Raw genomic sequence first — 27976 nt, forward strand, 5'->3', positions numbered from 1 at the left:
GAGGCGAGGCTAGGCTAGGCGAGGCGAGGCGAGGCGCATCGCATCTCATCTCAACATGACGGCCAGCATCCGATACAAAAGCCGGATTCCGGTCAAGACGGGTGAGCCAGCCTGATTTGTGGCTTCATGTCTCCTTTGGAAGGCGTTTGATTCAATAGAAGCGCTTGCTTTTGTTGTGTGTGTTTTCCCGTGGCCGTGCATCCTTGCACCTGCTCCTCCTCCTCGTCCTCCTGCATCATCCTCGAATCCATCGTGCTTATCGTGGCCCACAGAGGAAACCGCCGAGGTAAGATGTCTTGTTTTCCATTATTTCGATGAATCTCTGTTTTTGAGAATGATTTTCATTATGAATGCATTGTGAAGGATGCTAGAGGGCAGGGAGGCAGGGAGGCAGGGAGGCAGGGAGGGAGGGAGCGGGCATTGTGCTGGTAGACTAGGTCTCATTTTTAGAAGTGGAGCAGCATCCCCATTATGGCCAGCCATCGTCTCCTCCTTCAGCCATAATCATTTACCCTACATCCATTTTGAAAAGAAAGCTACATGACGGCCTTCAGGGTTCTGTTGACCCTGGACCCCCATCCCCCTCATCTCACCTCTGCCCCCCCCCCCCCCCCCATGTTTGCATGTGCTGGGTCCTGAATGGCTGATCATGCATTCATAATATGCCTTTATTCGGTTTCACTGTGAGCCCAAGAGTGGCACATTTGTATTCATTGTCAAAATGGGTCAAGTAAAAAAAAAAAAAAAAAAAAAAAATGGAATGGAAAAACGATATCATTGGATTGTCAATGATGTTAGATAGTTGTAGTATATTTGAAAAATTTATATTTCTATTATTCATCCTTTTAATTTGCAATGTTTCAGTTTGTGTCATTATATCCCTCATTTTGTAGGATGTTTTTATTTCCTGTTTCCTACTTGAATTTTTTTAATTTTACAGTTTGTATTTTTAATGATTTATTTTTGTGCTTTATTTTATTTAAAATTGGATGGATGGATGGATGGATGGATGGACGGACGGACGGACGGACGGACGGACGGACGGACGGACGGACGAATCGACTGATGGACGGGCTGACGGACTGACGGACAGACGGATGGATCACGAGTCACGAGTGACGCTAATGTGAGCCGAGCCTTAACTTTTTTGTATCAAAGATGTCATTTTGTAATATTGCAATTGAATTAAATAATCTTGAAAACATACATTTGAATTTCCCAGATATCAAGTTTAGTTTGCAGTGCTATACTTGCGTATCTTTTTCCTGAAACAAGTCCAACTTTGCAAGCTGCTGTGTGTACAGATGATCACCAGATTATGGGGGTGGACGGCTAAGAAGGGTGATATAAGGCCACAATGCTATTCAGCGTTTAATGAGCCTCTCACAGTGGCAATTTACTCCAATCCGCTTAATCCGCACTCATTTAAATAGTCCAAAATCATGTGCTTCAACTGCCTTTCAGGCGTCCTCAACTTGTTGTTCTTGTCTTGCAAACAGCACAGGCCGCATGCATCCACAATGTGAATGTGTAGGTCATGTGACCAGAGCGCTTCGCAATGATGTGAAAATGGAAATATGAGTACAAGGTGACTTCCCATTGAATCTGCAATCATACAATCTCCACAGCAAAAGGTCTTCTCGGTGCTTCTTTCGAGTTCCCGTCCTGTTGTTTGTCGGCTTCCGCTTCGTCTTTGGATTGAACGATGACCTTTCCTGGCAGAAATATTTTCTCTTTCACACAAACTCACACTTGGAGCAAATCCAGTCCATACACAAATCATTTTGCGGTCACATGCTATCAGCTCACACACACACACACACACAAGCTTCTGACTTTTGCTGGAAAACTGGGATTAGGATGTCGGCTGCAAGCATTAAACTCCCGCTTCTTGCGCTAACGTGTTGCCAGGCAACAGTGGGGGCTTTTTCTGACCATGTGACCCGTCCACAAGCTTGTGCGTGGGTTCCCGTGCTCATTGGTTGGACTGGATTTTGATGTTGGATTACTCAAGTGGGCTTTTGAAGAGATGTTCTGTTCCATCTCTAACATTGCACTAAAAAGAAAGCCCCCAAAAAGCCATTGAATTGAATTTGACCGCCTGTGTTGGAGTAACAACAGAAGACAGCATATCAAGTTGTTCTCATCACAATCTTGGATTGAACAGTGCGTCCATGTGCACGTGGACTCCCTCTTGTTCAAGAGCGTGTGTGCAAGTTGAACGTGAAGTGGAAGTCTTCAATACAAGTTTGACAAGTTCAGCTCTCCGTTCCGTGTTAGATCGCTGCCTTCCATCTATTCTAGCATTCAGAAGCTCACACTGCTGGCAAATGATCATCTGTGAACAAAAAGCAGCTCTGATTGTTTTTTTTTGCCAGTGACAGAATAGAACGAGTCAAGTCACTTTGTCATTTAATGTCACTGATATTTTGAGTGCTTTCACTCCCTTTTTCTATCATCCCTGGTCGCGCTGGCCCAAATACAGCTGCCTCGCCTCGCCTCGCCTCGCCTCGTTCCAAAAAGAACCTTGGAGGAGTTAGCTGGAGGCTGACCCACATTTTCAGTGGTATGCTTAAGCAAAATCCACCGCGTTCGGTCTGCTTGATAAGATTTGGGCTTTCAAATGTCTGAACTGAATTGAAAAAAAAAAAACCCACCAGAACATTATTATACAATCTTTATCCAAACATTGGCTGTTTGTCCAAAGCACTCGTGGTTATTTTGGATCGATGGTGTATTTTGTCAAGAGCTCCAATTCCCCCCTCGGAGATCTTAAAAAGCAAAGTCTGCTATTTCTGTTGTTTGCAGAAGATTGAAGCAACCTTGGGAGGTTTTTAACAGTTCAACTGGAACGTCAGGCCAAATGTAAACTATCCATTTCTTCCAATTTAAGGGCCTCAAAGACAGTGATTACATGCTGCCAGATTAGCATTAGCATTGAGGCTAGTTTGGTGCATGGGGGGGGCCTGTTCTTTGCAAGGTTCTGGAAAAGGATGGGGGTGGGGGGGTTGACACACAGAGTCTTCAGTGTAGATCTTTTTGAGCTCTCATTGGGCTGCATCTCATGAAAACAGTCTCTTGAAAGTGCACCCTCCTTGGACTTGGCCCATTTGGAAGAAGTTCCATTTCAATGGGGTGCTTTTGACTCAACGCTAACTGCTGGGTTTTATCGTAGCACGGCTTCCTCCAATGTCATCACTTTGAAAGAAGGAGAGGAACGTTTTGATGGCTGCCCGTTGAGCTCAAGCCCAAAACAAAGAAACAAGGGAAACGATTTCTGTTTCGTACTTCAATCATTCATACAGATCCTTCAAATTATTTCCTTGTGTGGGCCTCTGAAATGCAATGAAGGATGTGTAAATAAATAAAATAAGGATGTGTGTGTGTGTGTGTGTGTGTGTGTGTGTGTGTGTGTGTGTGTGTGTGTGTGTGTGTGTGTGTGTGTGTGTGTGTGTGTGTGTGTGTGTGTGTGTGTGTGTGTGTGTGTGTGTGTGTGTGTGTGTGTGTGTGTGTGTGAGAGAGAGTGTGTGACAGCTGGCCTCTGAGACAAAGGCGCTTGAGGCTTTGTCTGCAGTGCTGTGCTGTGCTGTGCTGTGCATCTGCGTTTTTTGTTTTGTTTTGTTTTGTTTTGAATGAAGACGAAATATACACAAGCATACACGTTACACTCCCTCCATCATCACCTAAACCAGAAATAATTCAAGCAACAAAGAACACAATGAACGAACTGTATGAAGAGTCGACTATCGACCACGAGATGGCAGCACACTTATTTAGTTTTGAGAAACTTTGAAAAGTCATCGAAACAGGACGTCGTGTATTTCTTCTGCGCAACCTAATTATTGATAAATGATAGGAGGGGATGGTTAAAAGGGTTGGCATGGGCGGAAAAAACAATGACAACTTTTGTCCAACATGTGGCGTGTGCAACTCACTCACTCACTCACTCACTCAGGGGCTATTTGCATGGTGGGAAGCTCATTTCGTCTCAAAGACGCTGCCCACATGATATATGTGCCACGGACACCGTCACATCTGGAAGAAATCGCCTGCAAAAAGCAAATCCATAGATTGAGAAGAGTGCTTTAGCCTCAATTGAATGTGTTTGGTTCGAATGAGAACGGGATCTGCTGGGCTGGCTGGCTGGCTGCTGCTAAAGCTCAGCGAGATATTTCAAATGAAATTGCAACACCAACGAGCATGCGGACAGACGAGCGGGTTGGCTTTCCCTATAGCTTCATCGTCGTCCACACTTGCACTTTTAGTGGCTTCACGTGTTGTTTCTACTCGGGCCTCTTTGTCGCGCTTCCTGCTCAGACAGGTTGTGCGTGCGTGCGTGCGTGCGTGCGTGCGTGCGTGCGTGCGTGCGTGCGTGCGTGCGTGCGTGCGTGCGTGCGTGCGTGCGTGCGTGCGTCTCTCTCACCGGAGCTCAGGAAAGCGGAGACTCTTTCTGAAGGGGAGGGAGGGAGAGAGAGAGCACACGTCAAATGAATGAATTTCTTTCAGGCCTTCCTTCTTTTCCTTCTTTACTTTCCCTGGTTTCCTCCCACCCACAAATTGGCCCCGCTTCGCCTGGCTGTCCGTTTTTCTCGGCTCGACGCGATGTGAATTCCTGCGTACCTGTCTGAACAAGGGTAGACGGCGCGGCCGGTGGCGGCGGCGGCGGCGGTGGCGGGCAAGGGGGAAAAAAAAGCCCCCTCACCAGATCGTTGATTTTTGTGCCTGTCCGTTTGTTGTGTCCCGATCCCGTTGGCTTCTTCTTTGACTGGGTGGACACTTGTAGCATGGATGCCATCATGCTACAGGAGAAACTAGTGGAACGACTCCTGTGCCCGCGTGTGAGAACGGCTCGACAGAAGGTAAAATGGAATCTATTGGGAGGATTTTTCTTTTTGTATGGAAAGAACTATTACGACTCCGATTGAGGTTACGCATCAGAAAAGTACATTAAGCGCTGGTAGCGGAAATGTGTATCGTATCGTACAGTACAGTACAGGTACGGTGCCACTTTTGGACCTTTTTCTGATTACTTTTCAGAAAATGCTCATTGTTACTATGCAGTATTTTGTTGATTTGGCACAAGTGGGGAATCTCAAGTCACGTGAGTTGGAGTCGAGACGACTCAAGTCATATGACTTGGACTTGTGTCGACTGAGTCGCTGATTTGCAACAAAAAGTGAAAAGGCTTCACTTACGCATCAACCCGTGGCAAGTTGTTCTGTGCACATTTTAAAGTCACTTTGTTCGTATAAAGTGAAAATGGACTATTTCTTTGACCACGCCACAAATGGAGCAACTTTGGTTGGCTCAACTGTCAGTTGTGTAGCCGGCCGGCCGCCCGGCAAAGTGTCACCCTTCCTTCCTTCCTTCCTTCCTTCCTTCCTTCCTTCCTTCCTTCCTTCCTTCCTTCCTTCCTTCCTTCCTTCCTTCCTTCCTTGACACCATGCTCCTTTGTTTCTATCACTGGTGTGGCCATAACAAAGCTAAGTAGGGGCAAAACATGACCCAACTCATTCATAGCCGTTACTGTAGATGGGGAAAAAACCAAGGGCTGCCAATCGAACCCGGGTCAACTGCTATGCTAACCACCATTCCACCAATCCTTTGTGGGGGCTTTTTGCACCTCTGCTGGACTTGCACCTCTTGTCGATTCCAAAGTGACATATTGTCACACATGCTATGCTATGCTATGCTATGCTATGCTTTGTGAGTTGATTCATTGACTTTCCATTTTGCGTTAGCGCCTTCCCTCCATCCCTCCCTCCCTCCCTCCCTCCCTCATCAGTGGAGGTTTTGTGTTCTCTCTAAAAACGCCAGCTGTGTGTTTGTACAGTCAGTCGAGAGTTTTTTTGGGGGGTTCTGGTCAAAGTGGCGTCTGTGTGCGTGTGAACGTCCTCGACTGTCATGCAGCCAACCTCAATCTGAGTGTGTATTTATATCTCGGCGCCAAAAGTGATGCGGTGATGTTTTACCGCAGAGTGCAGGAGAGAGCAGCCTTTGCTTCTTTCCATCCAGTCGAGGCCGACGGCCTCCCCAAAGTCGCTCTTGCTTCATTTGATCCCAATGACGAGGTAGGGCGGGCCAGATGGATAAAGTGTATGTCGGTCGTTGGGTCGGTCGTTGGGTCGGTTCGTTCTCCGCTTGCCACCAGATTTGATGAACGTACTGTAAACTTGGAGAAGCACTTCCAGTGATAATGGCAGCTTTCTACTTTAGAGCGCGAGCCGCTCCACGCTTTGAACGTTTAAATAGAGTGCTGAGAAATCTAGCTTGGGTGAGATGTTTGCTCCTCCTTCCGTTTGTGAGTGCAGATCCCCAACAAAGGTCTTAAAATGCATCAAAACAAGTCCTCTTCTCTTGTCCTCCCTACTGCTTTCTTTGTTTGGGCTATACCCGTGTACCTGTCTGTCTGTCTGTCTGTCTGTCTGTCTGTCTGTCTGTCTGTCTATCTATCTATCTATCCATTCATCCATTTATCTGTCCATGCACACGTGTGTTTTCTAGGAGAAGCAGTATGTGGGCTTCGCCACTCTTCCCAACCAAGTCCACAGGAAGTCGGTGAAGAAAGGCTTTGATTTCACTCTTATGGTGGCAGGTGTGTTTGCTTTCTCTGGCGCTTCTCAAAGGTCAAATGAGAACTGTGTTGTTGTTTTTTTTTCTGATCAGGTGAATCTGGAATGGGCAAGTCCACTCTGGTCAACAGCTTGTTCCTCACTGACCTCTACAAGGACAGGAAACTGCTGAACGCCGAGGGTGAGTCGCGTCACGTCGCCACGCGTCGCGTCGCCATCCCGTGGGTTTGCTCTGCTATTTATCTCCTGAGTTTTTTTCTGCTCTTTTATTTTTGTCCATGTGGTCACGGTGACCAGAACGCATCAATCAGACAGTGGAGCTCATCAAGCACACCGTGGACATTGAGGAGAAAGGAGTCAAGCTGAAGCTCACCATCGTGGACACGCCGGGCTTCGGAGACGCCGTCAACAACGACGAATGGTGAGCTGGCTGCGGCGGGGGGCTTCCTCGGAAGAAGCTGCCACTCAATGTGCCGACTGACCTGCCTGCCTGCCTGCCTGCCTGCGCGTGCAGCTGGAAGCCCATCACAGACTACATCGACCAGCAGTTTGAGCAGTACTTCCGAGACGAGAGCGGGCTCAATAGGAAGAACATCCAGGACAACAGGGTTCACTGCTGCCTCTACTTCATCCCTCCCTTTGGTCACGGGTAATAACATACCACATACACGCCACAGGTTGGCCGTCGAGGCGAACGAGGCCTTCCTACTCTGACGCGCTTTGGCGCAGTTGTGTATTTGTAAAGTGGCCGGCCGCGCACAGCCAAACGCCTATTGACACACTGACGTATGCACGCAAGGTTGCGCCCGGTGGACGTGGAGTTCATGAAAGCTCTGCACGAAAAAGTCAACATCATCCCGCTCATCGCCAAAGCCGACTGCCTCACCCCCAGCGAGATCAAGAAGTTGAAGGACCGAGTGAGCGCCGGCGAGCCTTTCTGTCTTCCGAAAGCCACAAACGCACACGTACGCTCGTATTGTGATCGAAATGTCGCTCGCTGGCGTGTGCGCAGATACGAGAAGAAATTGACAAGTTTGCCATCAAAGTTTACCAGTTCCCCGAATGTGACTCGGATGAGGACGAGGAGTTCAAGCAATTGGATAAAGAGCTGAAGGTGAGACTTTCCTTTCCTTTCCATTTCAGTCTGCGTGTGCAGCTTGGAAAACATCAGCAGCGGCTGGCTGGATGTCTGGATGGATGGATGGATGGATGGATGGATGGATGGATGGATGGATGGATGGATGGATGGATGGATGGATGGATGGCCGGATGGATGGCCGGATGGATGGCCGGATGGCCGGCCGGCTGGATGGATGGCCGGATGGCCGGCTGGCTGGATGGCTGGATGTGGCTGTTCTCTGGCTAAAGAAAAATGCTTTTGTCACCATGGCTAATTGCAGGAGTGCACGCCATTCGCCGTCATTGGCAGTAACACGGTGGTGGAAGCTCGAGGCCAGCGAGTGCGAGGGCGACTGTACCCGTGGGGAATCGTGGAAGGTGATGATGTCATCATTGTCAAGGCGCTACTTTTCAAAGGCCAATTGAGGAACGTAAGCGCGCATTTGCTCCCGTGCAGTGGAAAACCAATCGCACTGCGACTTTGTGAAGCTGAGGAACATGCTGATCCGCTCGCACATGCACGACCTGAAAGACGTCACCTGCGACGTCCACTACGAGAACTACAGAGCGCAGTGCATACAGGAGATGACCAGGTGAAGTCCGCTCTTAAAAGATGTCTTGTGTTGATGTGTGTGCCCGCCCGCTTCACCTCTTTCTTGTTCTCCCAGTAAACTGACACAAGATAACCGTATGGAGAGTCCCATCCCCATCCTGCCGCTAGCCACCCCCGATGCGGACACAGAAAAGCTGATTAAAATGAAAGATGAGGAGGTAAGAGGACAAGCTAACCTTTGTTAGCTGCTAGCGTGGCAGAATGAAATCATGTGCGTGGGCTTGATTTGCTCAAAGCTTCCTGTTCCTGTCCTTGTTCAGCTGAAGAGGATGCAGGAGATGCTGACCAAAATGCAACAGCAGATGCACGACAAAGACTAGCAACACCTATAAGGCCGCATTTGGTTTTGCGCTGGAGTGGCGGCCGACAGCGCTACGTTGCCTTTCGGTGTAGGTGCTTTTGTAAAGTCGCTCTGTTTGGATGCTTCTTGAGTCCGAGTCACCCAAACCGTGAGAATGAAAAGCCTCATTCAAATCAGTGCACCTCATTTAGAAACCCAGTGCTTTGGGGGTATGACGACGTGCGGGTGGCATTTCCATCCGAATGCTCTTTTTTTTATTCCGTCTGCGTGCGAGTGAATCCTCTCCTATTGGTCTTTGTACAGTTGCGTTCCGTTGATCCCAATTCATCTGATGTGGTTGAGGATCCAGAGCTGATCCTTTTTTCTTTGTTGTCATTGCACTTATTGTTGAGGTGTGAACGCACCTTTCGTACCGGTAATGGCGAGGATGTGACGGTCTTCTCGCTCGCTGGCGTAAGCATGCTGCCGCTCGCTACTCGTACAATCTGCTCGACGCTCTCCGCTGCTTCACAACTGACACTTGCGTCGAAACCTGTTCTGACATTTTTTCTTGCTTTTGTGGAGGAGCAAATACTGGAAAGTTGACACCAGGTTTTTTGGGGGAGGCTAAGTGTCCCAATGAAGATGAGCAGTGTGTGAATGAACGCCCGTAGAAGGAAAAGTCTATCTTCCTTCTGTCCAACTTGACAAATAATAAATGGGGTTTCTTGCCATTGTGTCGGTGGTTGTCCGCTTCTTCAAACGCCCGTGGGAGCATTTTTTTTCCCCATCATTTCCTCGCAAGCAAGCAGCCATTCTTCCTTTGGTACATCGGCATCCCTAATATCTGGAAGCATTTAGCTTTCGATCCAATCGCATACATTGGCCACCTCCGCTATTGATTTCATTCATGGTCCTAGCACAGAGAAAATAGTCCTATTGTATTTAGATCAGTGGTAAAGTAATTAACGGGTTGTTTGTTTGGGTTTTTATTCTTATTTTCACTATATTACAAAAATGTCAGTTGTGCATTCTGCAGTTTTGTTCCAGCCTTATATTTTCATTTAAAGGCATTAGAAGAAACAGAAAGTTGCCAACGGTAATCACGATGCTCAGATCTCTCAGACGTGTAAAAAAAATAGATATATAACATCAATGAGAAATAAAATTGGCACATTTTGGTCAGCTCCCGACTGGCCGAGGGCGGCCTGTCAATCACACGCCGCTATCCCGCAAGAGCGGCTCGATGTCGTCGGCGAGGCAGGGAGGCGTGGAGGGGGGCCCGGCCGGCGGAGCGGGCACGCCGGCTGGGCCGCCGGGCCTGCCGTCCGTGCACGTCCGGATGGCGGCGGCCGGCGCCCGCTCCTCGATGAAGGCGGCCGCAATCAGCGCCAGGACCACGGCGCAGGCGCCAAACAGGAAGGGGGGGCCCGGAACGCTGGACTTCTGCAGACGCAGCAAAATCATCGCATTTTAGCCTGTCTTGCCGTGTCCACATCATCTGCCAGTCGACTAATTTGCCGACTTGACGGCCCCTTCGGATTCCTTGATTGGCCGGAGGTATGCGAGCGAGCGAGCGCGCGCGCGCGCTTGTGTGTGCCGCACGTCTGGTCCGTGCATGCGTACCTTCATGTGTTGCACGTCCCGTCCTTCTGCAGTCTGCACGTCGCTGAGCTCCACATTGAAGAGGAAGAAGATGAATCCGTACAGAGCGGGGCCCAAACCGTTGCACAGACCCCGGATGCCGGTGATCATGCCCTGGACCACGCCTGTGCATACACGCATGGAGGTTACGCACCCACACATACACCCTAACCCACGCCACAGTGACCTTGCCGGTCCGGGGCGGCGCTGTGCGAGACCAACGCCGAGACGGCCGGGAAAGTGATGGAGGACATGGCGGCCACCGTCCCCGCCGCCCACATCATCCTGGAAGATGAAAAGGTCTGGCAGGCACTGCAACATAGTGCACACACCCTCCCCCCCCTCATATGACTCACCAGGGCTCTGAACCAAATGCGTACCAGGCCAGTTGCAGGAGCTGGAAGGTCAGACCCAGCAAGACCGTCTTCTTGTTGCCCAACGTACGCATCAGCACGCCCAGGAGAAGCGTCTTCAACACACACACACACACGCACACACATTTGTGGTTGCCTTTCAACTGCCGGTTCCAACAATGTGAACGGGGACACACCTGCGCAATGATGGACAAGATGCCCACCATGGCGATGAAGGCGGCGATGGCGGCGGGGGAAAAGTCGATGACCTGCAAAGGTGCGTTTACTCATGAGGCGTGCGCGTCGTCCTGGATTTCTTTGTGGAGTAGTGCGTGCGTGCGTGCGTCTTTGGACCTGTCTGAGGTAGAGGAAGAAGCTGGAGTACTGGCCAGCCTCCGGCAGGTACGACAGGAAGACGGCCACGCAGATGAGCATGACGGTGGAGTCTTTGCCCACGCGCCGCAGCGACTAGACAAAGGACAACGGCAGCTCCCCGTCAAGGTCCCGCAAGGAGAGAGAACAACGCCGCCGCCGCCATGGCCGACTCACAGCAAACGGGTCCGCCTGCTCCCAGGAGAGCGGGAAGCCCCAGGTGGCCGGCCGCATCTTGTCGGGCAGCGACTCGGGCACCGCCAAGAAGACAAAGGCGATGTCGGCCACCGAGATCACCGTGGCGATCAGGACCACCAGGCTGTCGCCGTAGCGCGCCGAGAGGTAGGCCCCGATGGCGGGGCTCGTCACCAGGCTGGCGGCGAACGTGGCCGACACCTGCGAGCCGGTCGGTCGGTCGGGCGGGCACACGTGTGAGGGCGGGTCCGGGCCCAGGCGGAGGATGCCTTACCAGGCCGTACGCCGTGCTCCTCTGACCCTCGTCGGTGATGTCGGCCACGTAGGCGAAGATGACGGAGAAGGTCACGGCAAAGACTCCCGACACGGCGATCAAGGCAAAGTACCACCTGGGGACGCGCAAGGACGCATTTGTCACGCCGACGTGGACGGCTTATTTGGAACTGGGGTTCCAATCCCCCAATTTTTTTTCCCCCCACACTTCCAGCAGTACCTGAAGGCACCGAATTCCAATCACCCAAGGGCCCGTCATATACAAGCCGCCTTGGCTCTTTAGTTGTGTGCGAACGAGCGCAGACAAAGAGGAGCCGCGGTTTCGTCTAGTCTAGTCTAGTCTGGTCCGGTCCGGTCCGGTCTCAAATGGCAACCGGCCAGTGTTTGAACTGCTCTTTGGCAAGAAGCCCGTTCCCTTTGCTGGAGACCTCTTGGCTGCGTTTGCTTTTCCAAAATCCACCAAACTGGTAAGTTTGAAATCACTTGTTAGCCAAAATGCTAACTTCTGCTAATCACTTGTTAGCCAAAATGCTAACTTCTGCCAATGCTCGGTGTCGAGAGGTTTGATTTTGTCATGTATGCAATTGCTAGCATGGTCACGTGATCTTATTATGCTTTGAAGGGGAAAATCTGAACGTTATGGATGTGAATGATGCAATGCTAATGCTAATTTTTGGTCCAGCCGAGCAGCAGAGCAGCCGGGCAGCCAGGCTGGCGTTGGGCCAGCTGGTCAGTCCACTGTTGAACCCGATCCCATGATTCGGCAAGAGACTCGGCAGGCCCTTCTCTCCTGCTTCCGCACACGACTGACTTTGTGCTGCACCACTGTGGATGGGCTCTTCTCGTTTCTCTCATTGTAGCTCCTCCAGTTGCATGCTAGCACGTTCCATTCAGGAGCGAGGGGGGTTCAAATATTTTGGGGCAATCAAACGATGGGAGACTCCACTAAGCACGACGTTGCAAATTCCAAGCACCCGCTTGCTTTTTGTTTTACTGGCGCCCGCCACCGCGGCCCGGGGATCAGGCTCTCACATGATGACCGCGTGAGGGTCACGTGACCCTGGGCAGACTGGGCTCGCCGACCCGGCAAACTCACCGGGGGCTGATCCTCATGAAGGGGATGGGCGCGCACGTGAAGAACACCGTCATCAGGAGGAAACGCTTCCTGCCCCAGACGTCGGACAGGGCGCCAATCACGGGAGCCGACAGGAATGACAGAAAGCCCTGAGATAGGCACAAATACTTGCGTGAACGCACGCACGCACGCACGCACGCACGAGTTAATGTTAGCAGATTGGACGAGCGCTCACTTTGACACCTTGCACCAGTCCGTTCATGAGGAACGTGTGCTGCGGGAAGGTTTCATGAAGAACCTGAAAGCATAAGTGCCAGCAGCAGCAGCAGCAGCATCGAGTTACCACCATAGCCTAGCCTAGCCTAGCCTAGCCTCCACGCTGTCACGAGTGTCTCACAGTCAGCATGGGCGTGGTCAGCAGTCCCCAGGCAAAGAACTCCAAGAAGATGACAATGACGGCGTGCGTCACCTTGGCTCGCCCTCGCCCGTGCTGCCAACCAAAAAACAAGACAAATCCTTTCACTTCCTCCCTCCCCATTGTTGTGAAGCACTTTCCATTGATCACTTCCCATCATCTCTCCTGGTTTCCCTTTCGTGCCTTGTAGTAGCTGCGAGAGAAGCTCTGGCACATTGTTGGGTGGGACCATTTTTGTTTTTGCTACTAAACGTCGATGGGCAATCAGTTCAATGCGCTTCCAACACAAAGAGAATCGTTTAAAACAACCACACGACAGATCGGCATCGATACTTGCTGTGTTTTCAGGAATATTTGGAAGTAAAACAGTGTACCAGCAGCCCTGACCGCACATAGCAACAACCTGAATACTTGACGCCGAATCACAATTTTGTTTTGTTTTTTAAACCTCCTTTAAAAACGTGAATAAACACATGATTGGGTCCAAAAACAGGGGGGGGGGGGGGGGGGGGGTTAGTTCACTAAACTGGAGTTTTGCCGAATATGTGCCAACCAGCCCCAAATGCAGAAATAGGCAATAGGACAGCTTTCGTCACGACAATGACTTATGCGGTTAGCTTCACCTTGCTCAACTTTGCAAAAAAAAAAAAAAAAAACTTTGCAATGACGTCAGCGGAAAAGACAGGAAGTTGGTTTGTTTACATTGTTGGCGTCCCAAATGTGTGAAAGATGCTCGTATCTCGCCATTTGACGCAAAGTTAGCACACGAGAGCGAAAACCCTCAATTTGACATCTTTTTCTGTAGTCTGCTTGCTTAGCCGCCATTGTTGCTGGCGCCCGTCCGTCCGCCCGAGGTTAGCCGCCGATATTGAGCTAAAGGGTTTACCGAGCTCCGGACCAGCATGACGTCGATATGGTCCGATTCGTCGGCAGCGACCTTTCCCGCGATCATCTCACATGTTGAAGCATCGCCGCCTCGGGGTGTCCGCGTCTCTTCCAGCCTGTCAGCTCGTCAGAGTTTTGGCGTGCCGTCCGTTCCATCAACCAATCGCTGCCCCTACCGACTGAATGGAGCGTGCGTGCCGTGTCGTGCCGTGCCGTGCCTTGCCTTGCCTTGCCGGAAGTGCGGTGCCAGTTGCCCCGCGAGACTCGGCTTGAGCTAATCACGCGTTGAGGCTTAACGCAGAGCACCCCAGGAAGAATTACGATCAACTTTCCGAGTGAGACTTAACAACACAAGACGACGTTGACACGACGTTCTCCCTCCTTCCCTCCCGCCAGCCTATCACACATTAGCCGTCGCGTCATCAGAAGCAACAAAACGAACGCACTTTCCAAACTGTTCCCAGATCGTCAGGCCGGCCACACCGAAATAACCATCGTCTAGGAAGAAAATAGAATCCCTATTTTTAAATGGTCTCTATTTTGTTCTGTTATCGTTTTGTAATAAATGATAACGCGAGCGAAATCAACATGTTTTGAGGGTGTCTAAAGATACGCCTGTTTGAATGTTTAGTCGCGAACGTGAAAGCATGTCTTTTGAATGCGATCATACCAACGAATATGTCTTACTCAAGACAAAATAACGAATTTCTATTGAAAGCAATATCACATTTTCCACGTCTGCCACAAAAGTGCTCCATTTTCAAACAGGCTTTTAAGTGAACCGCTTGTCGCTTGAGGGTCCTCTCCGCTTCGGAGGCGCTGAACGGCGTCGCACACAAGTCATCAGCACCTAAAACGCGAGTTTGTTTTTCAAGGTGTTCTTTTGTTTACATTCTGACACGCAGCTAGGGGGTCAAAGGAGCCATTTCCCATGGCTTCTACCGCCGCTTTGCTCTCGACCGCGGTGGATTACTACAACGACGAAGAGGAGCTCGACAGCGTTGACGACGACGACGAGCGCAGCTTTCGAGGGAGAGACTCCGAAGAAGGTACAAAAGGAAAACGGACTGACGTACTCGGAGGAAAACAAACCGCAACGACAACGGAGCCCCCCCCCCCCCCCCTTCTCTGTCTTGCTCGCTGGGATCACACGTTTGCCCCATTTGCTGCTCAACTCTTGCCCCTCTACTCCGATTCATGGTTTAAACAGTGCCGATGACGGTGTGCGTTCGGGTGTATTGGACGGCGGGATTCCTGTCGAGGTGTAGCGCCATTAGCTGGCTTATGCTAACAGTCGGCTATGCGTTTCAGTTCTAATCTTGGTCATTAGGCCAAAGTGGATAGCTAACCTTGCGTCCGCGTGTCTTGTTTTAATTCTGTTTATTGATGGCGTATAAGACCAATTGCTCAATGATCCGTCAAGTTAAACTAAAGTAGGCGTTAGTGGTTAGCGCCACGACCGGCTAGTAGAGTAGACACCCCCCCCCCCCCCCCCGGCCACACACAGATATACACACGCGCACACACCACAACACTCATCGATTCCAAAGAGACGCGAGGACATTGCGGTGAAAGGCAAACTAAAGAAACGGGACGACGTCAAGGACGATGAGCGCCAAGCCAGGTTCGCCCTCAGAACTTCGTGCACACACAGACACTTTTGCTTTGGGTGGCCGGTCGAGCCGCTTTCGTGTTGAAATGCTATGCCACAGCCGTCCTTAAAACAGCTGACCGACCGAGCTAACTCGAGCTAGCACTACGAGCTCGTGTCATCTTCAGGCGTCATTTAAATGGCGTGCAAAGCGAGTGCAAAATTGTCCAACTTGACTGATACCAGTTGGCTTTCGTAGACAGACAGACAGACAGACAGACAGACAGGCGAACAAGAAAAAGCCAGCCGACCCAGCGACCGACCGACCGAGCGAGCGACCGACTGGCCAGCCGACCGGCCTGCCTCTCCTTGCGGCAAAAAACAGGGAGCTTCCTTGTCACTTGCCATTTGAAATGACGGCCGAATCGAGCCGCAAACCCCCTCGCTCCGTGACTGGACTCCCGTTTTGCTTTCAAGCCTTCTTGTCTGCGGACATGAAAGTAACGATTGGTCGTGCACAAGGGGTGTCGAATGAATTTGAATTTGGCGCTCAAGCGTGCAGAAAAGAAAAAAGAAGAAGCAAAGATTGCCGGCTGTGACTTGTTAAAACACATACGAAGGACAGACAGCACAGTTAAGTGGCATTTGTAGCACGTGTCAAAATAGCATCGGAGCTAACGCAAATTTCCAACCATTGTCGAGGCTTAGCATCGGGACAACCGTCTGGTTTTTGCGCTCAATTCCGAGCAATTAGTTCGCTGCGAGCCGCCTTCACAAGATTCCCCCCTCTTCTCCTCCCTCCTCTTGTCGACGTCCGACGCAGACACAGAAGACGCCAGCGAAACGGACCTCGCCAAGCACGACGAAGATGACTATGTGGAAATCAAAGAGCAGTACGTCTTAGGCCGGAGCTCCTTGCAAGGTGTATGCGTTTGACGGGTTGGAGGTCCTCACCTGCTGTGCGTGTGCGTGTGTGTGTGTGTGTGTGTGTGCGCGCGCGTGTCCGTCTGTCCTCTACAGAATGTACCAGGACAAGCTGGCTTCTCTGAAAAGACAACTGCAGCAATTGCAAGAAGGTGCTAGTTTGTTCATCCTCTTTTGAATGTTGATGACTTAAACGAAGCAGACAAAACCACCGCTAAAAAAAAACTATGCTATTTTTTAAAAAATTTTTGCAGGCACTTTGCAGGAGTATCAGAAGAGAATGAAGAAGTTAGATCAGCAATACAAAGAGAGGCTGCGCAACGCAGGTGAGGCCCGAGCCGTTCCGAGGGGGGCCTCCTCCTCGCTCGTTCTTCTTTTTGTTTTCAGTGTCCCTTGGCCATCCGCCACCAAAATTACTCTCGTATCCAGTTGTATATTTTCCAAATTCGACCGCCTTAAAATGCCAGCCGCAATGAAGCGCAGGTGTCAAACTCACGGCCCGGGAGCCAAATCCGGCCCCTGACGTCATTTCATGCGGCCTTTGAGGGAAAATCACGTGCGTCGACTTCACATTTCTTGCAAATCCTCTGGACTTTGAACAACACCGAGCTGAGATATTGCGAGATTTTTTGGGGGGGGTCATGACAACGACGTTGCTGTTTTGTGCTTTGCAGATCTCTTTCTGCAGCTGGAGGTGAGTTTGCCCGCTCATAGGTCAAGGCCCTTTGTACCTCGTGGTGACTCAACCGCATGGCCTTCAGACGGACCAGGTGGAGCGAAACTACATCAAAGAGAAGGAGGCGGCCGTGAAGGAGTTTGACGACAAGAAGGTGGAGCTGAAGGAGAACCTCGTCGCCGAGTTGGAGGAGAAAAAGAAGATGATTGAGAACGAGAAGTTAACCATGGAGCTGACTGGCGGTGAGGTGAAGATTTCCACCTGGTCTTTGCAGCATTTCATCTTCTTCTCCTCATTCAGACTCCATGGAGGTCAAGCCCATCATGACGCGCAAGCTGAGGAGAAGACCCAATGACCCCGTGCCCATTCCGGACAAGAGACGCAAGCCGGCGCCCGATATCCTTTGCCCGCCTCGTGCGGCCGACTTGCGCCGCTACTGTTAGCTATTTAGCTCACCTTAACTGTCGCCACCGCAGCTCAATTATTTGCTCACAGACGACCAGATCATGGAAGATCTCCGAACGTTGAATAAGGTGGTCATCATCCCCCAGCGACGTAAGCCTTTTGGCCTTTGGCCTTCATAGCTCAACGTCTCGCCGCCGTTGTTTTTGTCTTGCAGCTCAAGTCGCCGAAGCGAGCAGGTACGGGCCGACTCGCAGCGGGACCCGCGTCAGCTTTTTTGTTTGTTTTTTTTGGGCAGCGTTGGGCATTTTTCACTTGAAAGCATTTGAGTCCCAGTAGAAAGCGTAAATCTCCGCGAGCGAGCGAGAATTGCACCTGTCGCTCTCTCTGCCACGCAGTGTCGCCGTCATCTCCGGAGCGCATGCCCCCGGTGCCCGCCGAGTACCCGGCGCAGCGCTTCGAGGCTCGCATCGAGGACGGCAAACTGTACTACGACAAAAGATGGTGAGTCGGCTGCCCGCAACTTCCCCCGCAGGCTCAACAGTCTTTGCGTTTGTTTTCCCCAGGTACCACAAGAGCCAGGCCATCTACCTGGAATCTAAAGACAACACCAAGATCAGTTGTGTCATAAGCTCGGTGGCCACCAATGAGGTGGGTGCTCCCTTCCTTTTTTTTTTTTTTTTTTTTCTTTTCCAAGAAAAATTAGGCTCATGTGTCTTTTTGTGGTGGAGTGTAGATTTGGGTGAGGAAGACCAGCGACAGCACAAAGATGAGGATCTACCTCGGACAGTTGCAGAGGGGAGCCTTCGTCATCCGGCGGCGGTCGGCAGCATGAAAAGAGCCCCCCCCCCCCCCCTCCTATGTGTCAATTGTACATTTGCCCAAACAAACGTTGATTGTGTCCGCTCTGATTTTTATTCCCTTTTGACAAATAAACGAGCTCAAGCCAAGCAGCGCTTTCCTCATTGGAGGCTGAGGGTCGTTCTGGGATTTTTCCATTCAATTGCAATGGCGTCAAGCTTTTTTAGTAGATTTATTTTTTTCAAATCCAAAAATGTAAAGTGGTTTTACACCTTTGGAGAGCATCAATTGAGAACTATATTTTCATGTCATTTTTTTTTTTTAGAATTCGTTTTGATGGTGTAAAAAGGGGAATAATTGTCTAAACAAAACAACGGCCTGAGTTGATCAAAAATACATTCGAACCCCGAAAGATGTTACGAGAAAACATAAAAAAAAAAAAATATTGCTAGAAAATGTAGTAGTAGCAAAGAGAAAAACCAGAAAACAAAAATGATGCTAAAATACAAAGACTTGATTTCACATGAACTGTAACAAGGCACCTTAAACATCTGGTATTCAAAAATACTGTACTGGCGGAATGGTGGCGCTATTGGTGCCGAGCTGCGGGCAATCGGGGGTCCTTTGTATTGGGCACCATTTTTTAAAAATCCACCAAAAGAAATGTTGTGGTATGCCAGGTGCTTCTTTTTCATTTCACCCAACTAAATGTCGAGTTTTGCAAAGAAAATTGATTAGGGGGGTTTATTGACAAAGTTGTGATTGTTTTCTACAAGTGTTTGATGGTGGCCCTGATTTTCTTGTCCGCTGGCTGGCGTGAAATGGGCGTGCGTCACCCGCCATCGATAAAGATGAGCAAAGCTCCTTGTGGAGGTGGAAACGGCAAAGCGTGCGATGACTTGATCGTCTTGACCTGGTCTTCTATTCTGGCCGGCGTGACTCATTTGCGCCAAAGGGCCAACGCTGGAAAAAGGGTTGCAAACCAGCTTGTTGCCCGCATGGCTGATCTGAGAACGGCGTCGAAGTGAGCCAAGTTGACGGCGAAGGCGTTCTCAGGGAGGTTCGAGGGCTTTGGAGAACGCCTGGTGCTAGGGTTGGGGTGGAGCGGAGCGGAGCCGGGCGGAGCCGGGCGGAGCCGCTATAAAAATGGCGCAGCCAGCCAGCGGGGCCGGCCATTGGCTCCTCCTTTTTTGTCGGCTTCTCCGGACGTGGACGGCGATGCGCCCGCAACCGCTCGACAAGACGCCGAGCTTCTGTTGACTTGCATCGGACATGTCGGAGGGAGACTTTTACGCCGTGGGCGGGCGCCAGAGGTTTCCGCGCGACCCTTTCGGAGACGCGATGACCTCGCGCTTCCTGGGGGAGGACGACTTCGGCATGCCGCCCTTCCCGGACGACCTGTCCATGGACTGGCCAGACTGGGCCAGGCCGGGCCGGCTGGGTTCCCGCCTGGGCGGCGGTGGCGGCTTGCGGGCGGCCTTCCCCGAGCGCCGCCGGCCCCAGACTGGCCCGTCGCCGCTCTTCGAACCCTCGTCCGCCGCCGCCGCCGCCGCCGCCGCCGCGGGGGACCCGTGGAAAGTGTGCGTAAACGTGCACAGCTTCAAGGCGCACGAGCTCAACATCAAAACCAGGGAGGGATTCGTCGAAGTGTCAGGTGAGCAAGCAACAGTCTCTAGTTGTTGGTTTTTGTTGGAGTTTGGCCACGCGTCATCATGCGTCTACAAGTATCTTCTTTTTGTCTTTCTTTTTTTTTTACATTCGCTCTCATCGGAAACCATGTTTAACTCGTGAAGAAGAAAAAATCCTGCCTTATTATGTGGACTTTTTTCGAAGTTTTTCGAACGACGAAAGAAGTCATTTTCGGGAAATTTCCCATTTATTCTTGCTATATTTTCTACATAATCAATGTTGTCATTTGAGTTTCCAGATAATCATATATATATATATATATAGTTTTTCTTTTAATTCTCACAACATATTATCACTTTCGCTAATTTGTTGGACTTGCCATTTCATTGAATGAATATTTTGTGTGAGTTTGGTTCCACGGGCCTGCCTGCCGGCAGCGGGCTGGCACCACGTGAGGCAAAATAGATGACCCATTGCAAAGTGGGATTGTTTTGCACGACTGCAATTTCGCAACCGGTGACAGGGAGCATGTCAGCTCGCCGAATGACTTCTCGGTGGCGGTGAATGCATGTCCATGTCCAAGGTTCTCTTCGGCTGGAACTCTGACACCTGTTGCGCATTCCTCGAGCGTTGCTGTCGCTCCCCCGGCGGTGAGCCGGATTTAGCTTCGAGCCGAGCCGAGCCGAGTCGGACAAACAGCCCATTGCCATCAAAGCGCCGGACAGAATGTTCCGGAAGTTACGAGTTGTTTGCGTTGCGTTCATGGAGTTCAGGCGCACGGCGGTTAGAAATGGGCAAAGTTGAACGCTTTGGCCAATTCCAGGGGCCGCGTCATATCTATGCCCCGCCCCCTTCCATGATTGGGCGAGCGGTCGGCTGGGTCAGTCAGCAGCTGTCGCTTGGGGGGGGGGAGTGCATGGCGGCCGGCCAACGGAAAGCCCGATTGATCCTGATCGATTGGAGCAGCACCAAAATACGGACCCCCATCAGCATCCTGAAATGTGCACCTGCACTCTTCTGTGTTCTCTGAGCACTGCGCTTGTCTTTGTCCCTGCAGGAAAACATGAAGAGAAGCAGGAGGAAGGCGGCATCGTCACCAAGAATTTCACCAAGAAGATCCAGTGAGTCGCGTTTTGTGTGTGTGCATGGCGCCAAACTCATGCAGCTGAGTAGCGCGCGCACGCACGCACGCATAAGACAAAAAACAAACCAAACAAAACAAAAACCCCCCAACTATGTGTCAATCGGGCCTGCGTGGACGGGCTGCCAAAATTGCCCGCGTCAACAAACGACTTTGAACCGTGCAAGTGTTGACTTTTGTCCCCCAGTGGCTCGCCTGATGTGCACGTCGCATCACGGCCAACGCCGGAACCCGCGTTGGCACGTTCGCCTTGCCAAGTGAGAAAGGGCTCATTGTGCCATTTGCCTTTCAACTCCAGGCGCGTGGAGAAAATGAAAAGAAAAAGAGCAAAGACCTCAAACAAATTGTTGCGCATGGAGGTTGTGCCAAACACACGGGGTGCCATTTTCCTTGTGTTCTGTTCGGCTTGGCGGTCAACCCCATCTCGGGGAAGATCCATCCAGCCTCAGCTGTCGCTTGGATGGCCCCCAACTCGCGACTATAAATAGGCGAGTGAGGTGACGTTCCCAGCAGAGCGTCTGGCGCCCCTTTCTCCGTCCTCTCCTCACTGTTGACTCGTGGAGAAACGTCTCGGCCGTGATGGCCTTATTTGGCAAAAGCTTTTGCGCGGATCTCCCGCTCTAACCTTTTCAAGCCCGTTTTGGGAATGCGGACAACTTTGTCGCCATACAATAAAAGAGCTGCCGGGTGCTCAAGTTTGGAGATGATGAGAAACAAAGTCCAATTGAGAAGGACAACAACATTTTGCGATGTTTCCGCGCTATGCTCAAGCGCGTTTTGTGTGTTTGTGTGTGTGTGTGTGTGTGTGTGTGTGTGTGTGTGTGTGCGTGTGTGTGTGCGCGTGTGTGTGCGCGTGCGTGCGTGCGTGTGTGTGTGTGTGTGTGTGTGTGTGTGTGTGTGCGTGCGTGTGCGTGCGCCACCCCCCCCCCCCCACACCGATCCGACAGGATCCCGACGGACGTGGACCCCCTGACGGTGTTCGCCTCGCTGTCGCCCGAGGGCGTGCTCATCATCGAAGCGCGCCAGACGCCGCCCTACTCCCTCTTCAGCGATAACGCGCCGCCTGAGGAGGACGCAGACTCGGCCCTTAAGCTCCAGGAGGCGTCGGTGCACTAACGCCAAATTGACGCAGCCCGCGCGACCGCTCTTCTTCACCTCCAGCCGATTTTAGCGTATATAGCAAAGGTTTGTTGTTGTTGTTGTTGTTGTTTTAATGTTGTTTGCATGCGATGAAAAACGTGTGAGGTCTCCGTGGTGCGCAATACCGTGCATGACATCACGCAACGGATGAAGTCACACGTGATTGCGCAATAGTGTGATAACACGCAACAGATGAAGTCACACGTGGTTGCGCAATACCGTGACGTAGCTCTTGACGCGCAGATCAGGAGCAGCTTTTCAACCAACAAGAGAACTTTGTATACTTTGGGTGTCGTTTGACCGGCGCTCCACCCAAGCAGTCGTCATGGATGCTCTCTGTTCACATTATTATTATTTTCAATAAAAGTGGATGTATTAAAAGTATACTCGAGGTATCTGCCATCACTATCGCTCGTACTGAAAAGGAAAATAGAGCGTGAAGAAGCCACGCCCAGAATCGTGCAGGAAGTCAGCACGCCTGCAGCGTAGGTGAATTTTTTGTTTTGTTTTTTCCAAGTCACACACATGCACACCGTCATCTATGAGAATCGAACTCATGGTGCCTGCACACAAGACAGGCGCGTGTCGACATCCATCCCCACAGCGCAGTTGAGTTCATTTCTTAATCAGCCTTTTTGTTTTGCGCTCCCTTTCTATGCGGCGCAAACGGAACCTAAGTAGACGTGCTCGATGGGACAAACAAGGCAAGGTGTTTGAGGAAAGCTTTCTCGGTTTTCAAGCCAAAGTGCCCTCAAGAAGTCGTCCGTCACGCTTGCCGCGTGTAGGTGTGGAAAAACAAACACAAACCAAAAGAAGAGAATTTGTGGTCTCGCTTTTATGGCCCCGGTGAGATACGTCGAAAGTGGTTTTGTTGTGGTAAACTGTAATACACGATGTGACCAGCAGAGGTTCTATTGTTTTCAGTACCAGTTTAAGTCAGCGATACGGAACGAGGAACACAGACTTCCGGTTAATGGCGACGTGGGAAAAAAAAAAAAAGTTAGAGCGCAAGCTCGTTGTTCGAGACAAGGTTTAGTCATTGTGAAAGATACACAACACACTTTTTCCCTCTTCACATTTTTGTCTGTGAACATGCAAAGTTGCTGTATTGATTGGAAGGAATTGTGCTTGAAACACGCAGACACGTCAAGTGGATATTTATTAGGCCGGCCGGCAGCAACGGCGGGAGGGACGTCCGCTTTGGCGCCGGACGGCGGCCTTCACGTGGCGACTGGCGGTGGTCATCAGTAAAGGCTTTGCATGGGCAGAATGGCGGCCGTGGCGCTCTTCTCCAGCAATTTGTCCCTGAGCCCGGGCGACAGGACCCGGTGCCAGACGTAGCGCGGGTTCTCCACGGGCGGCGGCCCCCGGGCAGGCGGCGCCGGCGGGATCCCGGTGCCGTCTTCCCGGCGTGCCACGCCGTCGGGCTGCAGGGCCACCAGCGTGTTGAAGCACACGCCGTCCGTCTTTCCGTGTTGCCGGCCGTCATGCTGCAGGCTCAACACACCTAGCGTGTTGACATTATGCTCGTAGTACGCCGACGGCACGGCGTCCCGCGCCACCGTGTCGGCCGCCCACCTGACGGCGTGAGTCTTCAAAGCCGCCGCCGTGGGGAGGTGGGGCCGGGGGCCTGAGGGACACGGCATTGACCGGCCTCAATGGCAGCAAAAAGGGCGGGGGAGGGGGGTCTACCTTTGATCAGCAGGAGCCAGACGTTGGAGTCGGCGCTGAAGATCAGCACCAGCCTCTGGACCACGTGGCGGCAGCCGGTGTCCAGAGGCAGAGTGACGGGATGCCAGGCGTCACGGCGGTACCTGAATACGGATGCCGAAAATGATGTCAAAAGGCAGCGAAGGGTCCGAGGCCAAACGAGTCCAAAAGCACGACGACTCGGAAGCGAGTCCGAGAGCGCTTGGCTCGTAAACGCAAGCGGGTCTTCTCACTTGAGCCCCAAGTCGATGAGTCGCAGGATGTCCCGGCCCCTCAGCGGGAGAGGGGCTCGTCGGTCCCACCAGGTGGCCTGGAGAGAGTCCCGATCCGCCGACAGCAAAGTCTTGATGCTCCCACCTGGAAAGGCAGACGGGGGAAAAGGCGAGGCGAGCGTTGGCGGCGCGACTCGGGCGCCGCGACTCGGCGGCTCACCCGTGATCTCGGCCAGGAAGATAAAGCGGATCCACTGAGGTCCCTGCTCCTGGATCAGCAGCAAGGTGTTTGGCCGGCACTCAAAGCCCGCCTCCTCCTTCACCTGCACAGGGAGCTGATTGTCGGCGCCTGGCTGGCTGGCTGGCTGGCTGGCTGGCTGGCTGGCTGGCTGGCTGGCGGTGGCGACGTTTGCACTCGCCTCTCTCCGCAGCGCCTCTTGCAGACTCTCGCCGACCTCCACCCTCCCCGCCGGCAGGTACCACTTCTTGTAACAGTCCTGCTTGGCCTCCTGGACCATCAGAATCTCCTCCTGTCGCACACAAAAATGCGGGTAACGACGGCGAGCCTGGCCGTTGGCCGGTTGGCCTTTTTGCCGGCGTGCGTCAGCCACCGTGTCGTTGAAGATGACGGCGCACACGACGTAGGTGACGTTGTTCCCGAGCGAGGCCGGCTTGCTCTGCTCCAGGCCGAGGTCGCACGGGGCCACCTCGCAGCCGAGGCCGCCCAGCAGACGCTCCACCTGCTCCTCCACCTGCTCCGCCGCCATGGCCTCCATGTGACGCCCGCCTCACGGGCCTCCCGTCGCCTCGGCCGCTGCCTCGCGCCTCTGACGGAGAGCAGCGGAGTTGGGCCACGTCGGCAAGGTATTTGTTTTGAATGAAACCTTCCCTGACCAGTATGTGGTCATTTGCAAAGCCGCAGAACGCAAAGTAAAAAGTCCCATCATTTTTAGTTTGTTGTGATAAAAAAAAAAAAAGACTGTAAATATCAGAATAAGTTCAATGTTATTCATGTGTATGCAAACAATGATTTCCTTTGACAAGTGTTTTCCTTCACAATGCCTCCAATTTAATTCACCCTTTTGAAAACAACACATGATTCTGCCATTTTTCAAAAGTGACGGAAGATTGTTTTCAAATGTATCGGTCAAATGTTCCACATTTTGATGAACTCGTACGGCGATTGTTGTCCAGTCCACCCAGCCCGCTCGCTCGCCCGCCCGCCCGCCCGCTCGTCGCAAAGGGTCAGCGAACTGAATAGTCAATCATTGCTATCCGACGAGATGATCGGTGTCCGTCCTCACGTCGGAGCCTTCACGGCACGTCGACACAAAGCTACAAGATGTACTCGTCAGTGGCCTTGGCTTCTTTTAAATCCTCTTACTAGCTGAAGTGCGCGCCCGCCCAGCCGCAAAGGGTCAGCGAACTGAAAAGTCAATCATTACTATCCGATGAGATGCTCGGCCGCCGGCATTTAGCGAACGCAACATTTCAGTAAAGAGGAGAAAGACTTCCACGGACCTGATTTTCCTTTCCGCTTGACGTCAAATATGCGGTGTTTTTGACATTGGAGACGTCATCACGCTACCGGACGTACATTGCCTTTCACTCACCTTGAAGTTTTACAAAACAACTTTTATATGCTCATGTTCGACAATCCAAGACAAATGTGTGTGTGTGTGTGTGTGTGTGTGTGTGTGTAGGAGCGGAAGCAATGGAAATTTGATATCACGTTGTTTCCCCCCGTCTTTGTTCAGCGAATTCGAAGCTAGTGGCATTTTATTTTGAAATTAGGAATCAGAAGTACGTACGTGTGCTCTCATTCTCAACATGCCAACTTGGCTAGGCTAGGCTAACCAGTGAGCTAATGACGAGAAGGCCGACTGTCCTTTGAACGCCAACTAAACTGCTGACTGACAATCAAGCGGTGAGTTAAAGTAAGTCGTTGGTGTGCCTGACGTCTGTTTTGTTTCTTTCAACGAGTCAATTCGTTTTCTTGAGGCTTTTTGTGATTGCATTTACGTGTGCGCGTGTGCGTGTGTGTCTTGACGCCTTCTCCTTCCCGACACTCTTAATTCGTCGCTCATTTGTACTGTATGTTCTTCTCGAACTATATCATGTACAAACACACGAATAATGTCAAGCTGACATCCGCTGATTCGTCATCACGCCATTAGTTTGGCGCCTATTGCTTTTCAGGATGTGTCCCCATGTCATTGAAAAGAAAGACGAAGCACCGAGTTATGATTCAAACGATTGACTTAAATCTCGTCCAGACTGGCCGTGGACTTGGCAGATTCGGTTACCATGGTTTCCCAGTGAGCATCCGAAACGAAGTCATGTCAAGCTGACATCCGCTGATTCGTCATCACGCCATTAGTTTGGCGCCTATTGCTTTTCACGATGTGTCCCCATGTCATTGAAAAGAAAGACGAAGCACCGAGTCACGATTCAAACGACTGACTTAAATCTGGTCCAGACTCGGCAGACTCGGTCGGTTACCGTGGTTACCCAGTGAGCATCCTCACCGCTTTCTAGCATCCGAAACTGTTGTGTACTTCCTGTCAGCCCGCCAGCCCGAGCTCACCTGGGTGGTCGCGTTCTGGGTGGAAACTTCGCTGGACATTTGAGACGTTTGCCCTCACGCCCGGTTGGCCCCGCGTAGCTTCTGGCGTGGGCATCGCAGATGGCGCGGCACAGCAAGCTGCAAACGCAGGTCTTGGCCCTGTACCGACAGTTCCTGCGGGCCGGGCGGGACAAGCCGGGCTTCCTTCCCCGCATCCGAGACGAGTTCCGCGAGAAGGCCGGCATCGAGAAGAGCGACGTGATGCATATCGAGTATTTGTTCCGGCGAGCTCAGCGGCAGCTGGAGCAGCTTAAGGACGTCAACACCAAACAGCTGGGAACTTTTGCCAAAAGCAAAGAGCGCAGCTGACACCCCACCGGTGGGCTACGCCAGAGCGAGCACCTTTGACGCCACGGTCTGCCTTCAATCAGTCTCCACGGACACGCAACTTGTATACGCGCGACACCACGGGAGCAAATGAGAATACGACACGCCGACATCCTGCTCGTTCAGCTGCGTGCTAAGCGCTTTTCCCACACCAAGTTGACCGTCATGTTGTAATGGGACCAATTTTACATTGAAAATGCTCACATTAAAACGTGGAATACTGAAGAGGAGCTGTGTTGATTCTATTTGGAATTGTTGAACGACCGATTGACCATGCGTTTGTCTTTTTGTTCCATTGACCACGCGTTCTTATTCTGTTGACTTCTTCTTCTTGACTGAACATGTGATATGATGATTTAGCGTGCATTATTATTTGGTCCAATTGACCATGTGGTTATTGTCTTCAGATTTACCGTGCATTTTCATCATTGACTTCTTCGACATATTTCAATGACTTCTTGTTCAATTGACCACCGCGCATTATGATTGACCCCCCCAAAAATCATAAAAGACGATTGGTGTGTCCACTCATTTCATAGTTTACGGATTTGGGACAGGGCCATTTTAGAATCTGGTCAATTTGATCATTCATCGTCAGGACGCCATTTGGGTGCATTTTGAATTGCTCTTTGTATCAATTTTGAAAAAAAGGACTGTATTTTGCTTTGTAACCATTTTCATATTGCCATGAACGTCATCAAATCCATCCATTGTCCCGAAGCGCTTAGGGTCGCGGGTAGCCCCAAAACAATTCGGAGCGCTCATTCCGCCTACCGTGCGTGTGATTAGGAGCGCTCATTCCGCCTACCGTGCGTGTGATTAGGAGCGCTCATTCCGCCTACCGTGCGTGTGATTAGGAGCGCTCATTCCGCCTACCGTGCGTGTGATTAGGAGCGCTCATTCCGCCTACCGTGCGTGTGATTAGGAGCGCTCATTCCGCCTACCGTGCGTGTGATTAGGAGCGCTCATTCCGCCTACCGTGCGTGTGATTAGGAGCGCTC

The 27976-nt window shown here is 51.5% G+C and overlaps 6 protein-coding genes across 14 annotated transcripts; 4 read left to right on the forward strand and 2 right to left on the reverse strand.

Annotated features, from left to right (window-relative positions):
* The first annotated feature begins 4783 nt into the window (after nucleotides 1-4783).
* Nucleotides 4784-9331, forward strand: LOC147058730 (septin-5). Of its 2 annotated transcripts, none has more exons than XM_085910836.1 (11): nucleotides 4784-4859; nucleotides 6505-6595; nucleotides 6667-6753; nucleotides 6870-6993; nucleotides 7087-7221; nucleotides 7372-7489; nucleotides 7585-7686; nucleotides 7973-8069; nucleotides 8149-8284; nucleotides 8360-8462; nucleotides 8565-9331. In XM_085910836.1, the coding sequence occupies exons 1-11, from the start codon at nucleotides 4785-4787 to the stop codon at nucleotides 8622-8624; spliced, it is 1128 nt and encodes a 375-aa protein (XP_085766962.1). In that variant the 5' UTR covers nucleotide 4784; the 3' UTR covers nucleotides 8625-9331. The 2 variants fall into 2 exon arrangements, with proteins under 2 accessions (XP_085766962.1, XP_085766963.1); XM_085910837.1 differs by lacking the exon at nucleotides 4784-4859 and adding an exon at nucleotides 5077-5208.
* Nucleotides 9332-9557: 226 nt separating this feature from the next.
* On the reverse strand, nucleotides 9558-16278 carry LOC147058731 (solute carrier family 71 member 2-like). 3 transcript variants are annotated; one of them, XM_085910834.1, is made up of 12 exons: nucleotides 16080-16278; nucleotides 12894-12986; nucleotides 12732-12794; nucleotides 12518-12645; nucleotides 11423-11537; nucleotides 11131-11349; nucleotides 10936-11049; nucleotides 10779-10850; nucleotides 10585-10697; nucleotides 10416-10513; nucleotides 10211-10353; nucleotides 9558-10030 (listed from the first exon to the last, which is right to left on the reverse strand). In XM_085910834.1, exons 1-12 carry the CDS (start codon nucleotides 16080-16082, stop codon nucleotides 9800-9802), a joined length of 1392 nt encoding a protein of 463 aa, XP_085766960.1. In that variant the 5' UTR covers nucleotides 16083-16278; the 3' UTR covers nucleotides 9558-9799. The 3 variants fall into 3 exon arrangements, with proteins under 3 accessions (XP_085766960.1, XP_085766959.1, XP_085766961.1); XM_085910833.1 differs by lacking the exon at nucleotides 16080-16278 and adding an exon at nucleotides 13798-14745; XM_085910835.1 differs by lacking the exons at nucleotides 11131-11349; nucleotides 16080-16278 and adding an exon at nucleotides 13798-14747.
* On the forward strand, nucleotides 14142-18356 carry suds3 (SDS3 homolog, SIN3A corepressor complex component). 3 transcript variants are annotated; one of them, XM_085910841.1, is made up of 13 exons: nucleotides 14142-14327; nucleotides 14702-14845; nucleotides 16211-16280; nucleotides 16408-16463; nucleotides 16566-16637; nucleotides 16986-17005; nucleotides 17073-17229; nucleotides 17288-17383; nucleotides 17459-17520; nucleotides 17607-17628; nucleotides 17788-17893; nucleotides 17956-18040; nucleotides 18126-18356. In XM_085910841.1, exons 2-13 carry the CDS (start codon nucleotides 14728-14730, stop codon nucleotides 18222-18224), a joined length of 963 nt encoding a protein of 320 aa, XP_085766967.1. In that variant the 5' UTR covers nucleotides 14142-14327; nucleotides 14702-14727; the 3' UTR covers nucleotides 18225-18356. The 3 variants fall into 3 exon arrangements, with proteins under 3 accessions (XP_085766967.1, XP_085766968.1, XP_085766969.1); XM_085910843.1 differs by lacking the exons at nucleotides 14142-14327; nucleotides 14702-14845 and adding an exon at nucleotides 14886-15420; XM_085910842.1 differs by lacking the exons at nucleotides 14142-14327; nucleotides 17607-17628 and having other exon boundaries at nucleotides 14596-14845; nucleotides 17459-17542.
* Nucleotides 18357-19349: 993 nt separating this feature from the next.
* On the forward strand, nucleotides 19350-22484 carry hspb8 (heat shock protein family B (small) member 8). Its single transcript, XM_085910845.1, has 3 exons — nucleotides 19350-19844; nucleotides 20877-20940; nucleotides 21908-22484. The coding sequence occupies exons 1-3, from the start codon at nucleotides 19463-19465 to the stop codon at nucleotides 22074-22076; spliced, it is 615 nt and encodes a 204-aa protein (XP_085766971.1). The 5' UTR covers nucleotides 19350-19462; the 3' UTR covers nucleotides 22077-22484.
* Nucleotides 22485-23240: 756 nt separating this feature from the next.
* nudt18 (nudix (nucleoside diphosphate linked moiety X)-type motif 18) lies at nucleotides 23241-25961 on the reverse strand. 3 transcript variants are annotated; one of them, XM_085910839.1, is made up of 7 exons: nucleotides 25834-25961; nucleotides 24634-24849; nucleotides 24442-24552; nucleotides 24243-24345; nucleotides 24044-24167; nucleotides 23793-23914; nucleotides 23241-23730 (listed from the first exon to the last, which is right to left on the reverse strand). In XM_085910839.1, exons 2-7 carry the CDS (start codon nucleotides 24796-24798, stop codon nucleotides 23345-23347), a joined length of 1011 nt encoding a protein of 336 aa, XP_085766965.1. In that variant the 5' UTR covers nucleotides 24799-24849; nucleotides 25834-25961; the 3' UTR covers nucleotides 23241-23344. The 3 variants fall into 3 exon arrangements, with proteins under 3 accessions (XP_085766965.1, XP_085766966.1, XP_085766964.1); XM_085910840.1 differs by lacking the exon at nucleotides 25834-25961 and adding an exon at nucleotides 25636-25820; XM_085910838.1 differs by lacking the exon at nucleotides 25834-25961 and adding an exon at nucleotides 25544-25820.
* On the forward strand, nucleotides 25317-27615 carry sdhaf1 (succinate dehydrogenase complex assembly factor 1). Of its 2 annotated transcripts, none has more exons than XM_085910846.1 (2): nucleotides 25317-25959; nucleotides 26591-27615. In XM_085910846.1, the coding sequence occupies exon 2, from the start codon at nucleotides 26709-26711 to the stop codon at nucleotides 26955-26957; it is 249 nt and encodes an 82-aa protein (XP_085766972.1). In that variant the 5' UTR covers nucleotides 25317-25959; nucleotides 26591-26708; the 3' UTR covers nucleotides 26958-27615. The 2 variants fall into 2 exon arrangements, with proteins under 2 accessions (XP_085766972.1, XP_085766973.1); XM_085910847.1 differs by having other exon boundaries at nucleotides 25319-25949.
* Nucleotides 27616-27976: the final 361 nt, after the last annotated feature.

Source organism: Syngnathus leptorhynchus, chromosome 4 (genome assembly GCF_054491065.1).
Source record: "Syngnathus leptorhynchus isolate UIUO chromosome 4, UIUO_Slep, whole genome shotgun sequence".
In the NCBI taxonomy this organism is placed as follows: domain Eukaryota; kingdom Metazoa; phylum Chordata; class Actinopteri; order Syngnathiformes; family Syngnathidae; genus Syngnathus; species Syngnathus leptorhynchus.

Coding starts and splice junctions, on each gene's coding strand:
- LOC147058731 (XM_085910833.1), bottom strand. CDS start 13,863: ATGATCGCGGGAAAGGTCGCTGCCGACGAATCGGACCATATCGACGTC. Junction 12,987..13,797: donor TCATGCTGGTCCGGAGCTCG/GTAAACCCTTTA, acceptor TTTGGTTGGCAG/CACGGGCGAGGGCGAGCCAA. Junction 10,514..10,584: donor GCATTTGGTTCAGAGCCCTG/GTGAGTCATATG, acceptor TTCATCTTCCAG/GATGATGTGGGCGGCGGGGA.
- sdhaf1 (XM_085910846.1), top strand. CDS start 26,709: ATGGCGCGGCACAGCAAGCTGCAAACGCAGGTCTTGGCCCTGTACCGA.
- suds3 (XM_085910841.1), top strand. CDS start 14,728: ATGGCTTCTACCGCCGCTTTGCTCTCGACCGCGGTGGATTACTACAAC. Junction 17,521..17,606: donor ATCTCCGAACGTTGAATAAG/GTGGTCATCATC, acceptor TTTGTCTTGCAG/CTCAAGTCGCCGAAGCGAGC. Junction 17,894..17,955: donor CTGTACTACGACAAAAGATG/GTGAGTCGGCTG, acceptor TGTTTTCCCCAG/GTACCACAAGAGCCAGGCCA.
- hspb8 (XM_085910845.1), top strand. CDS start 19,463: ATGTCGGAGGGAGACTTTTACGCCGTGGGCGGGCGCCAGAGGTTTCCG. Junction 19,845..20,876: donor GGGATTCGTCGAAGTGTCAG/GTGAGCAAGCAA, acceptor TTGTCCCTGCAG/GAAAACATGAAGAGAAGCAG. Junction 20,941..21,907: donor AATTTCACCAAGAAGATCCA/GTGAGTCGCGTT, acceptor CCGATCCGACAG/GATCCCGACGGACGTGGACC.
- nudt18 (XM_085910839.1), bottom strand. CDS start 24,798: ATGGAGGCCATGGCGGCGGAGCAGGTGGAGGAGCAGGTGGAGCGTCTG. Junction 24,553..24,633: donor CCGTCATCTTCAACGACACG/GTGGCTGACGCA, acceptor TGTGTGCGACAG/GAGGAGATTCTGATGGTCCA. Junction 23,731..23,792: donor CTGGCTCCTGCTGATCAAAG/GTAGACCCCCCT, acceptor CGTGTCCCTCAG/GCCCCCGGCCCCACCTCCCC.
- LOC147058730 (XM_085910836.1), top strand. CDS start 4,785: ATGGATGCCATCATGCTACAGGAGAAACTAGTGGAACGACTCCTGTGC. Junction 7,687..7,972: donor AATTGGATAAAGAGCTGAAG/GTGAGACTTTCC, acceptor GGCTAATTGCAG/GAGTGCACGCCATTCGCCGT. Junction 8,463..8,564: donor TTAAAATGAAAGATGAGGAG/GTAAGAGGACAA, acceptor GTCCTTGTTCAG/CTGAAGAGGATGCAGGAGAT.